Source organism: Camelina sativa, chromosome 17 (assembly GCF_000633955.1).
Source record: "Camelina sativa cultivar DH55 chromosome 17, Cs, whole genome shotgun sequence".
In the NCBI taxonomy this organism is placed as follows: Eukaryota; Viridiplantae; Streptophyta; class Magnoliopsida; order Brassicales; family Brassicaceae; genus Camelina; species Camelina sativa.
The window spans coordinates 22,076,211-22,089,508 of record NC_025701.1 but is presented as its reverse complement, the minus strand read 5'-3'; the positions used below and the strand labels follow the sequence as shown (position 1 = coordinate 22,089,508).

Here is a 13,298-nt window from a genome sequence, read left to right as displayed (position 1 = left end):
CTTCCCAAAGCTGGTCAAGACTCAAGGCTCTTCATTGGTGATGCTAGCCATGAGCCATGGGGGGGGGTGAGCTTGGGTTGAAATGTCCATTGGTGACTCGTCTTGCTCCGCCTTGATGATCCTGGGGGGGTGAGTGATGCCTCGTTGGTCGCCTACGCTAGCTCCTGGTCACCAGTGCAGGTTGTCCGAGAGTTTGAGAGGCGTCCGAGTGGTGGCCGGGTAGCGTCCGAGGGCTGTGAGTGTTCTTGGCCGAAGGACCGATCCCGTGATCACATCACTACCACTACATGCTCGATGCTTGTTTCTCACACAGATTGATCCATCTCTCTGCTCCATCTATAATACAGATTGATCGAGATTATTAGCAAACTCTGCAATCTCAATAGGTGATGAAAAAAAAGAAATAAGAAATTGATGATAACCATCGATTTAACTCCTGACTGAAGCTTTACGGGAGCAAACTAATGCTTGATTGAAGCTTTAATGGAGCGATTTGGTCTGTAATTGAAAGATTCGAGATAAAAAATGAAGATCTCATATGGGAAAATTCATCACAAACTTTGACGGAAAATGTAAAAGAGATAATGCGTTTGATTTTTTTTTAAAGAATAAATATTTTTTTTTTTAATACTCAATATTAAAAAATGCTAGATTAGGAATATTTAAGTGTGTGTGCTATTTTTGGAACAAAACTTAAAAGAGTGCTATTTTAGGATATTTCTCTTTTTTTTTTGCTATAATCATATATTCGAATATATGTGAATCAAAATTTTTTTTTCCAAAGTCAAAAAAATTTGGATAGAAATCACTTTTAACCAAACTTTTAACTAATTTGTGGGTAAACGTCAATTTTATAACTATAGAAATTTTGTATAATGTTTAGGGAAAATTGTAATAATTTTAGGATTTTAATTATCGAAACAAGTAATTGCCGGTTTCTTATCCAAAATGGACAAGCCTAGTCATTCACAAAAGACTCTTTTGCCATAATGAATCGAGTTTCCTACAAAGTCTTCTTGGTTAATAATACAATTAGATGTGTAATAAATTTTGTAACTAAAGTAAAGAGAGTCACATGAGAAAGCCAAAGACAAAAAGTATATAACAAGTCAAAATAATTTATTTTTTAAGTCTTTTTAGAAACAACAACAAAGTCATGTGCCAAAGAAGCTTCTGTGTTGTGATCCCACTCATTACCAATTCGTACAGCGCACGACCTCTTTTCCTCCTCCGTTTAATCCGGGGGCCATGACTATTCACGCGCCGCCGTCTTCACAATGTTGACCGACGTCTTTTGGCTCCGCACGCGGCGGAGCCGGTTCGTTTTCTTCCTCCTCTGTTCTCCTTTACTAATCCCAATCCTTTGCGCCTCGATCCCTGTACTCTGCGCCGTCGAGATCTTCAGTCGTCTCCGTAGTCGTCACCCTTGGTTTGCTAAATCCGCCGCCGACGAAGATGATTTGAGGCTCCGGAGATGTGAGGAAGGTTGCGGTTGTGGCGGCGGAATTGAAACTGAAGAAGCTGGGTTGCTTCAGAGATACTTGGAAGATCAGTTGATTCTTGTTAGATCTGTTTACGACTGTGGCGAAGAAGATCAAGATCAAGATCAAGATCGTGATCTTGATTCCGATCAAATTATTAGGGTTCCTCTTCTTTCGTAATTTTCAATTTCTTTAGATTCGTAATTTTTTGTAATTTTTGGTTTATCAAAAAAAAACAAAAATGTAGATAACAAAATGCCGTTTTTTATTATTATATATACTTTTAAATTACACAATCAATTGAAAATTTTCTATCATTTTCATTGCTCTTCGATTCAAAAAATTTCTCTGAAATTTTCAATTTTCATTATCATCATTTCGTCGTTAAAAAATCTATCAAATAAATCATAAAGAAATGAGAAACTGAAAACTACGAAACATAATCCTCCTAGCTATTAATTAAGGAACAGGTTATTTACTTTCCATTATTGTCAAAAGTATATTTTTCCACTAATGTTATTTTTTATTCTTTTTCAACAAAGTTATTATTTTTCTGGAATAAAATTCAAAGAGAGAAGAGGATAAGAGTTTCTCTTATGTAGGCCTGGGTCAGATTAAGGCCCACCTTTTTTTTTGGGTGTGTTCCCACAGCCACAAGACGACCGAACCGAACCAAACTCGACCAAATGGTGCAAGGGGAATACCAGAATGGGGAAGTGGTCCAGACTTTATTTCCTCACTTTCTTTTGACTGACTAGAGAAAATTAATTATTTTGAACTTTGCCCATATCCAAAGGTTTGATCTATTTTTAGAAGGATTCAAAAAAAAAAAAAAACAGAGTGTAGATTCTCACATTGTTTTGATGTGAATATCACTTTATACTAGATTTTAGCCCGCGGTACACCGCGTGCATATAGTTTTATTATTATTTATATTTTATATTCTATTTGTTTGTTAAATATTGGATGTTTTATAAATAGAGAAATAACATAATTTTCCGGCAGCTTGTGAGACTAAACGTTTATATTAACTTTTTAACCTGTAATATACTATATGACCATTTGTTTATTATATTTAGTTTGTTTTGTTTAGTTTTTGAGATTCTATTTCGATTTTAAATTATTATAACAAATAAATAAGAGATCTAAATACATAATAAGTCATTTATATAAGGTGATTAAATACATAATAAGTCATTTATATGATGTGATTAAGTCACATTTTCTAATGAATTAATTATTTTACACAATCTTAGATAAAACAAATTGATTTTATATGTCAGATATTATAATATTTATAGTGTTGGCAAATAATAAAATGAGGACTTAACCGTGTTAGCACATATTTAATAATATTTTATTAATTCCAACACGTACTTTTTACAACCACATTATATAGTATTTTAGATTTCTTTTAATTTTACATATTCATAATATTTTAAATTTTATTAAATTTATATATATATATATATTAATTATAATATTTAAATAATTAGGAATCGAAGTTCTTCTTACGTTAAGAATCAAAACTCACAAGTTTGGAAAATAAAATGGAAAATATATCATAGTTTATGTCTCTATATAATATTGATTGCTGTTTTTTTATTTTTAGTTGGAATAAAAAGTTAAATATTTAGGAAACAAAATCTGAAATGATTTTATTTTTGGAAAGTTTTTAGGGATTAAATTTGTAAATAAGTTTTTAAATACATATAACTTCAAGGGTGAAATACCAAATGTACTTCAAAAATGTTAATATAGATTTAGGAAACAAAATCTGTCGTGGTACTATTTTTGGAAATTTTTGAGGGGTTAATGTTGTAAATAAAATTTTAAATAAGTAAAACTAAAAGGGCATAACGCAAAATGTACTTCAAAAATGTTAATATAGATTTTTCAAATCATTAACGTTTTATGAAGGCCAACAAGTTTTATCACCACCAAGCTTGGACCATACTTGGAAGAGCCCAATAACCTCATGTTGAAGTCACAAATACCCAAAACCTACTCAAAACTGCCTCTGAATTGTGAAGACTAAAACAATGCAATATAAATAATCTTGACTGAGTCCGAATTTCAGAATGTAACACTATAGTTTTTTTGAAAATAAAAATTATCCAAACATTCTGTTAAACTTGATAATATTCATTATAGTCATTTTTGGCAATGAATTGATGAAAAAATGTTGCGTGAACTCCATTGAATTTGAAGAATGGTTTCACACTCCTTCTAGTCATCCCAATGATTTACTCAGTGTACAACTGCAATCTCGGCCAGACATAATGAGGACTTCAAAGCTTATATCAAGGTCTTTGAATCCCGATCTCAACAAGTATTTCAACTCCAAGGTTGTCCAAACACGACATTGCCCAAATAAGAGTTGTTGCATACTTGCATCAAAGCATGAGTAAAGACGAGGATAAGCCTTAGCGTCGTACCATCTCAAATCATCCCCTTCATGTCGAAGAACCCAACCAATCTCACATTGATAAGAACCATGTAATATCCCTATATTAGTAAAAGAGAAGTACAACTTTACTTTTGGACGAAAATGCCCCCTGCGAAATTCAACAGAAAATAAGTCATTAAGGTTAAATGAGACTTTTAAGTATCTTGATTCGGGTTATTTCAACAAAATGACCCGGAAATTTGCAATTGGGTACTTGAGTTCTATAAAAGGAACAATTATGTTCGTTCGAACCTCAATAGGTTATGTTTTAAAATGTTAAATGTTAATGGGTTTCACAAATATTAAAATTAACTTAATGGGCTTCGTTGAACAAAACTAAATTATTTTTTTGGGAAAAAGGAATAATATTGAGTACTCAAAAATCTTTATATTTATAATAAGCTTCCTAAAATAAAGCACAATCAAATGAAACGATTATATTTTTATGAGAAATACCCTAGAATGGCACACATTTGGATTTTTGTTCCAAAACTAGCACACACGCTAAAATGTTCCAAAACTAGCATTTCTTAAAGAAATTGAGTAATTAATAGAGAGAAATATTATTATTTTAAAAAAACTCAAAAAAATCAAAATCCGATCTCTCTTCATTTCTCTCCGGCCAAGCTTGATGAATTTTTCGATCTGATCTCAGATTTTCCCGTGAAGCTTCAATCATGTACTAAATCGATGGCTATCATCAATTTCTCTTTTTTCTTCTTGGATTTCAGAGTTTGAAATTGTTGGGTTCTCTTTCTAGGGATTGAATTTGTTCTATGACTTACAGAATCTAGCCATTACTCAGATTCTGAATCAATCTGATCTATGAATCCTCCGTTTCGTTTCCTTTGTTTAGCTATCACCCAGAAAGAATCTGATTTTGAGAAAATCTACGAGATTCTCTAGCTCTAGGTTCTAAGTTTTATAGTCTGTTGGGTTGGTTTATCTGTTTCCTCTGAAACATAAGCTTCGATCGAACTTGTTATTTATTACTTACACAGACTCTAGCTATTACTCAGATGCTCTTTTAGTTTCCTGGCTTTTGCTATTAACCATAGAATCTGATTTTGAGAAAATCTACTAAATCCTCTAGCTCTAGGGTTTAAGTTTTAGTCTGTTGGTTGCTTCATGGAACATAAGCTTCGATCGATCATCTAACCAACTTCTTCTGGGTTTGCAAAATTGCCTTTCAGATTCGAACTAAGGCCACACGGACAAGCATTGGTATGTACACATACACACCTGTCATGGAGTTTTTGTCTCTCTGTTTTCTGTTTTTCTCACATATAGTTTTCACCCTTCTTCTCCAGTCTTCTTCTATGGGGAGGGAACTTAGCAGACTACGCTTTTTGACCAGGTTTAACTCACCTCACATCTCCCCTTACCCATTTCTTCTTCTTTGATTCTTTCTTTCCATTTCCTTTTCCCTTTCCATTGTGGTTCAGATTTGTTTTTCTACAGGAGAATGACCGGTAAGGATCTTGATGGTCTGAATTATGCCGAGCTTCTCGTAGTTGAAAGCCAGTTAAGGGTTGCACTTCTCATTGTGAAGAACCAAAAGGTGATAAATGAGAAATTACTTACTTCTTTGCACTCCTCACCTGGAAAATCTTGCAATTCTCAAACTGCTTGTTTTGCCATTTCAGAAGAGAGTAAAGCTGCTAAAAGATGAAAGGCTGTGCAAACAAGAGGTTAAGATTTTATATCATAGACAGTACTATCAATCTGAGAAGTCTCACAAGGACATGAGCGGAAAATGTAAATGAGCTAAGATGTGCGTTTTTGAGCCTTGGGTTTTGGTTTCTCATGTGATTTTGGATCTGCTTGTTTCCAAGTTTGACAAAAGTGTAGGAAAGAACAATTTTTTTGGGATTTTTATATATTTAGGAATACCTTCCTAAATATTCAGTATGTCTTCCTAAACATTATGAAACACTTCCTAAATTTTTTTAAATTGAGTTTTTGAATCTTTTATATATGTTTTGTCTTAATATATCACAAATTACTCCATTAAGTGAGAGATAATGATTTTATTTTGTGCACATTCTGATATTTTATCTACATATACAATAGGTGTAATGATTTGATTTTGTGTCTTCTTAATTATTTATGAAGGATATCATGAATTTTACGATGTCATTCCTAAATATTATTGAATCCTTCCTAAATTTAAATAAAGGTGTTTCTTTATTTTTATTTTTAATGCTTTGCCTCAATACATCAAAGATTACTCCATCAATGAATGATAAAGACTTCATTTTTATGATTTTGATATTTTACAGTGGTGAACCCACACCTGAAGAAAACATGTAAATAGATGTTGGTTTCAGACAATTAGGAAGACCTTCACAAAAGTCAAGGTCATTATGGAATGCCATCCTAAAATTCAAGAATGTCTTCCTAAAAAGCTATTGAATCTTTCCTAAATTTTTTAAAAATGTGTTTTTAAAATTTTTTTATATGTGTTTTGTGCCTTATTGTATCACATTCACATATTACTCCATTAATGATGTATAATAATTTGATTTGGTGCACATATTGGTGTTTTACAACAAAGGTAGAAAATAAGAATATCTAGCATGATGTTTTATTTATTTTTATGAAGGTCTTACTAAAATGCGAGATAACCTTCCGAAATATTTTATTTTGCATAAAAATAGGTTCCGTAGTGTAATATAACTGGGTTATCAACAAAAGTTTAAACGTTCTGTAGTAATGATAGTTGTTGTTGGTTTTCCAAGTTACACGAACAGGAGAAGGTAATCTACCAGCTATCAAGGAACCATCTATAAATAATGATTTTATGAAAATATATTTGAATTCAGAAAACGAAGAAAAGTTCAACATAAAAACTCAGCATTACTAAAAAAAATGTAAAACATAGAAAGAAAACTCCATTAGTAAAGGGTAATGGTATCATTTTTGTGTTACCCTAGTGTTTACCAATATCCAGAATTTTTATGAAAGTCATCCTGAAATCTAAACTTGTTATGAAGGTCATCATGAAGTTCTAAGAATCCTTCCTGAATTTCGTGTAATCCTTCCTGAATTTCACTAGTATCACGACCAAGTCACATCATACATTTTTTTGCTGCAACAGTTGTTGATCCTCCTAATGAACCTCCCTGTAAGAGTTAATCTCTTAATGAAAATAGCATTCCATATCGGCAATAACGACAACAATGAGCACATCTCCAACCCTCTTCAATATGTGCACTCCTTTCTTATGCGACTTGAATCTCCTCAAAGAGGCATCCACAGCGAAGAGCTGCAACAAATACAACCATGAAACAGAAAAAACAAAAAAACAGGAATCTCACTGAAACAATCAAGAAAACAAATGTTACAGGAGACCTATCCCTCTTTGCCTCACTAATTTAGGTTTCAGGCTTGGCACACCGAGACTTACAGAAAAATTACACTACCTTCTTCAATTACCAATTTGACATACGAAGATCCTTCCAAAACCAAACTTCAAAATGAATCACTTCCCAATTCTTAACAATCTGAGTAGAATTGATTTCATGATCTCTACCTTAGAACAGAGACAAATGAAAAAAGATACTTACAGCTTTCTCGCGAGGAACCCACGACGAGATTGAGCCAAAGCACCATCCGTCTTCTGCAAAAAAAGATCAAAGAGTAGTATTTTTACTTTCATACAGTCCTCAACACTAACAAACCAACAAAGAATTTAATACCAAATGAATTAAGCAAAATTCAAAATCGACATAGCTAGATTACAAAACCTTTTAAGCCAAAACTTCAAAAAAAATAAAAATACAGAGATCTTACTCAGCAGTAAACACGAGAACACAATCCTCACAATCACAATGATCATATGACCTAACAACACTGCCTAATACAATCCTCAGATCACTAAACCCTCAAAAATCACAACGCCTAATACAATCCAGGAAGATGAATCAATAAGACTTCTATAGCTAGTGTTAGTGAATCAAAAAAAAATAAAAAACGAAAGAGAGAGAGAAAGCAAAAACCTTGCAGGGACGTCCCTTGATGACTATGTAACCACCTTTACGGATGTTACCGGCTTGTTGATGATAAGTCTTGGAAGCTCCGGCGTCGCTGGATTCGAAGTGGTGCTCGTCGTCCGACATGGTTCAATTCGAAGACGAGAGAGAGGGAGAGAGAGAGAGAGATACAAATTTTGATTTGAAAGACGAGCAAGTAAAGTGTGTGGCAAAGTTAAGCGACTGGAGAGTTCAATTTTTTATAAATCTGGGTATGAGATGAATGATGTCGGTGGAGATAGAAAAGAAAGGATATAAACTTTAATTTTATTGATAATTAATTTTTTTCCAAAATTAATGATATATAAATGTGTGCTAGTTTTGGAATATTTAAAAACATGTGCTAATTATGAAAAAAAAACTTAAAATGGTGCTATTTTTGTTAATTGTCCTATTTTTATTTTAAAATTGATATGCTTCATATAAATAGGGTAAGGTGATTACGTTTTCCAGTTTTAATTGGACGATTAGAATATGTAAAGATTTTCTCTATTTAATTTAGCACATTACAAAGCATATTCTCAGTTTAATTTCCAAAAAATCATTCCAAAATTATCTACATGATATTTTAAACTTACTCTACAAGATTTTTGCGATTCCTGAAATATATATACTTTACCTTAAACAGTAGGGCAATTATGGGCTGCCTGTATGTGGCCCCCTGTAAAATAGGGTTTCAACTCGTTTACCCCTGTACTTTTACGCTCTCCCTATTTCCCTTTAGACAACATCTATTCTTCCCAACTCCACCTATAGTAATTCATTTCTATCTAATTAACCAAAATTAATTAAATTTTAAAAAATCTAAGTTTTGCGTTTCAAAATCGATAATTTGCGATTACTATACCGTGATTGGCTTAATCCGACTCAATATATCAGACCCGAAATCATTTTGTTCACCCATAAAACCAAATCGATTTGGGAAAAACTAAAATTAGGTCTTCTTCTTCTTCTTCCTCGAAACCCAAAAAATTGGGTTCTTCTTGACAAATTTGGTTGAAGTTAGATGAGACGCATTAGAAGAAGAAAACTGGAATAAGGAGAAATAAACAAACGGAGAAAAAGAAGAAGAAATTGAATCGGGAAAGAAGAACTCAATTTTTTGGGTTTCGAGGAAGAAGAAGAAGAAGACCAAATTTCAATTTTCCCCAAATCGATTTGGTTTTATAGGTAAACAAAATGATTTCGGGTCTGATATATTGAGTCGGGTTAAGCCAATCTCGGTATAGTAATTGCGAATTATCGATTATAAACGCAAAATTTAGATTTTTTAAAGTTTAATTTATTTTGGTTAATTAGATAGAAATGAATTAATATAGGTGGAATTGGAAAGAATAGATGTTGTCTAGGGGGAAATAGGTAGAGCATAAAAGTACAGGGGTAAACGAATTGAAACCCTATTTTACAGGGGGCCACATACAGGCAGCCCTAAACAGTATAATTATTCTGCATTCACATCACCAAACTCGACCAAAAATTTCCTAAGCAAAAGCAAATAAACTTAACATGCTCTAATGAAGCAGCCATTACCTTTTTCTCTACGGAGAAAACATGGCACAAAGCATCTTCTAAGCCCGTGACTTAAGACATGTCCAAGGGCGTTCTGGTAATGTGATTCCCGGCGGCAACAGGAAGAGTCAGAAGACGGCAGCGGGTTTTGTTGATAACGCCAATCCCGATATCTCATTCTCTCTGCTTATTTGCCGTGATTATTATCTATATATTTCAATATGGATATCAACCTCTTATTCACATAGATCTGAGAGCTAATTTATTATCTTACCTTTGCATGTGAAAATCAGATTGTGATGTTGTTTGTCATGCCGTGTAATCGGCTGTATTTGCTTATCGAGCCTATTTTGTTGGTCTCTTCCATCCCATGTTAAAATCGTTGATCGGATCTCTCTGTTTGGCTTGGATCTGATGTTTTCGAACATGTTCTTTGCAAATTTTCAATAGTTATTTATAATCGCACAAGTTATTTTACATAAGAGGAAGATAATCAAAAGGGATCGAGATTGACATTGAAGATGATGTTTTTTTTCTTGACATCGACTATGAAGAATTGAAGATGATGTTACATTTTGGTTTTTCGTGCCTCATTTTGGCGGGCTCTCGGTTGGGCCTCATTTTTCTGTAAGCTCTGAAGAGGCTTTTATTTATTCGAATGACCCATTTGTATTCTCTTTCTTTATGATATATAGTAATATTTTGACAATTATATATTGTAAGAGAATTATGTCAAAATATATATATATATAGTAAGAGAATTTGGCTACCTAAAGTGTGTCTTTTCCTTTTTTTACACATTAAATAAAGACACATATAAAACAAAAGAAAATGTTATCAATCATTGAACAATATCTTTTTTTATTATGCAAGAAAAATAAATTTATTCTAATTGTTACTTTGTTAATTTATATATAAAATCTTCAGCAAATATATAGTAACCAAAGTTCTCATATTTTCAGTTTAAATAATTAAGTCACCAAAAACCAAAACCTAATCATATTCTGCGTCACTGTGTGATCAACACTAATCGGTAAGTTTTTAGTTTATAAAAGCACATTACATTGCCAATTACTACCTTCGGATTCTCCCTAATATTTCGTACCGAATCATAACACTACTAATTTTTCTTTCCAACATAAAATACTATACGATTAGTTGGAATCAAAATATAATACCGTGTAATATGTTTAACATAGCAATTAACTGAAATATTCCCCCGCACTGTAGCGCGGATCCGATCCTAGTTAGCATAGCATTTTAGTTTACATGAATGAATTCATGATTTGCTTATAGGTTAAAATTTTCTATGGTTTTCTAGAAAATCTCCTCATTAGTTATCTTATTAATTAACCTTTTATATACTAGAATCCGAGTTTAATTGTAACTTGGATGTACAAAAGAGCAGAGAAAACCATGTAATTTAAATCAAATGATGATGTAACCAATTCCTCATGAGGGCAAACGCTTCCTCCGCGTCTCGATCATCTTCCGCCGTCTCGGGCCGGTGGACAAAGCCGTGACCTCTTCCTTCATACACAACAACCTTTGACCTTTCACCAATCTTCTCCTTAATTTCGTACAAACCCTTCACTTCACAAAGCGGGTCTCTGTCACCGGATATAAACAAGACTGGAACTTTCACATCTCCGGCCACCGCGGAGTCTATTCTCGTACCGTAGAACGAGACACCGGTGCTGAAGTAATCGTTCTCATCCGTGGCTAATACGTCAACTACACGCCCACCGCCGAAACAGAACCCCATCACTCCTAGCTTCTTGGAGATGCCAGCTGCTGCGAATTCCTCAACCATCCATTTCGTGAAGCTAGTTGTGTCTTGTCTGATACGTTCCGGGTCTTGTTTTCTTCTCCATTCCTCGTATTCAGACTTTGGTCGGTTTTTCGACCATGGATCTCCACGGAACAAGTCCGGGACAAGAACACTGTCTCAACCAAAAGAAACAAAATTCCAATTTAAATAATAAATTTTGGACTTTAAGAGAGGTAAGTAAATGGAAAAGATTTGATATACTTGTAGCCATTGCAAGCAACACGGTAAGCGAAGTCGCGTGTGGCTGAATCTTGAAAGCCAAAGACATTAGATAGTAGAAGCAATCCAGTTCCGTTATTGTTCTTTACCGCCGTTAAAAGATAACCTTCAACGCCGTCGACTGACACTTCTGTTCCGTTAACCAGCTCACACGCTTCTTCTTCGTCATCGTCATCGTCGTCGACCTCCACGTCAACGGCGCCGTCAGAGGTCTCAAGGGCAGAAATATTCTTGAGACACCTTCGTCGTCTCCGCAAGAAGCTCTTCCTGATATATTTTTCCATCTGAGAAGACAATATCTTATAACAATTAAAGCTCTTTTAAAGATTTAGCTTAAAGAATCAACGCTAAGGGAATTTGAAGCGTACAGAGGACGCGAGAGGTACGAGTTGCGGAGGAGGAAGGCGGTGGCTGCCATGGCGGTTGAACGGTGACCATGCTGTTCTGGCTTTAGCAAAGGAGGAAAGAGAGGCCAAGGACGCAGCCATTGTATGTATCTTTCCAGAATCAATATGGTCCAGAAGTTTTTCTTTATATTGGTTTGGATATTTGTTAATAAAAGTATCTATAAGTATAAGTGAGTCTAGAAAAAAATATGGGATAAAAAATTAAAATGGTTCCTAAATTGCAATATAGAATAATGAGTGTCAGTGATATGAGATGTAGTAGCTATGAAATAGTATAAAAAAAGTATTTTACAAGGATTTTTTTTTTTTTTTTGAACAAAAAGTATATATTTTTTTTTACAAGGATTTTTATTAAGTAATGCTTCCTCATTTTCACGAAGAATGTCAATTTGTCCTTTTCTTTTCTTTGGGAGTGTTATTTTATGTTTTTAATGTACTGTAAATTTTAAAATTAATTTTATTTTAAATTTCTATTATATGAGCTTATTAATTATAAAGATAATTTTTAAAATATATTTATAAAGGGTAAAATAAAATTTAGATATATTTTTTTAATTTGTATACATTATGTCAAATGAAAAGAATATATAATTTTATAATTAATATATAAATTGCATGTTTATGTGACAAAATTGTAATTTATTAGATAAATTATATATATACTCGGAGAAGTGATTCCTTCAAGGAGGAGTTCCTTTTCATGTACGGACGGGACAGAGAAGATCATCATGTATGCTACAATAAGGTCTATGGTGAGTTGAATAAGAAAATTCTCTCTGATGAGAATGAGATGAAGCAGTTTCTGGAGAATCAGATTGTGTTCCTGAAGAAGAGCAAAAACAATCTCAATATCAGTGGCCAACCAAGCTGCAGAAGCCGTGAGGTATTTTAAAAGGAAAATTCCGATTTTGTCTTCAAAATGGTACATATCTCTAGAAGTTGTTTGTTTGATTGAATTTGATGATTTTTCTTACGTGTAGATTCATAAGATAGAAGATTGAATGTTATGTTTGGTTTTGATAAATGCTCCTAGGCGAGATCATGTGATTAGCCACCCATATATCAGGTTTAAAGTGCCTTAAAATAACTACAAGCCATTGCAGGCTGCTATTCATAGAGATTGGTTCAAGCTCTTATCAAGTAAGTGTGGATCATGTTTCGTGATTTCGATTTTTCCAGTCCGATCTCTTAGAGATTTTTCTAACACTGTTTGAATTTTTTTGGATTTGGGTACATCTCAGTATCTCACCCAACCAAGTTCCAATAGAATACGAAGAACTAGGTATTTCTTCTCTTGACTTGTCCTTGAATGCCGAAGTTTCTGCCGCTGAGATGACTCTTAAACCCATAAAAGAGCAACCTGTCAGC

The 13,298-nt window shown here is 33.5% G+C and overlaps 2 protein-coding genes and 2 long non-coding RNA genes across 4 annotated transcripts; 2 read left to right on the top strand and 2 right to left on the bottom strand.

Annotated features, from left to right (window-relative positions):
* Window positions 1,048-1,732, top strand: LOC104757845. Its single transcript, XM_010480632.2, has one exon. The coding sequence runs from the start codon at window positions 1,278-1,280 to the stop codon at window positions 1,659-1,661; it is 384 nt and encodes a 127-aa protein (XP_010478934.1). The 5' UTR covers window positions 1,048-1,277; the 3' UTR covers window positions 1,662-1,732.
* On the top strand, window positions 4,721-5,791 carry LOC109130157. Its single transcript, XR_002036254.1, has 4 exons — window positions 4,721-5,154; window positions 5,241-5,287; window positions 5,392-5,491; window positions 5,577-5,791. It is a non-coding gene; the product is annotated as an uncharacterized LOC109130157 (long non-coding RNA).
* LOC104757844 lies at window positions 6,720-8,190 on the bottom strand. The gene is made up of 3 exons (XR_762537.2): window positions 7,932-8,190; window positions 7,500-7,552; window positions 6,720-7,198 (listed from the first exon to the last, which is right to left on the bottom strand). It is a non-coding gene; the product is annotated as an uncharacterized LOC104757844 (long non-coding RNA).
* LOC104757843 (carboxymethylenebutenolidase homolog) lies at window positions 10,787-12,073 on the bottom strand. Its single transcript, XM_010480631.2, has 3 exons — window positions 11,892-12,073; window positions 11,506-11,807; window positions 10,787-11,416 (listed from the first exon to the last, which is right to left on the bottom strand). Exons 1-3 carry the CDS (start codon window positions 12,009-12,011, stop codon window positions 10,897-10,899), a joined length of 942 nt encoding a protein of 313 aa, XP_010478933.1. The 5' UTR covers window positions 12,012-12,073; the 3' UTR covers window positions 10,787-10,896.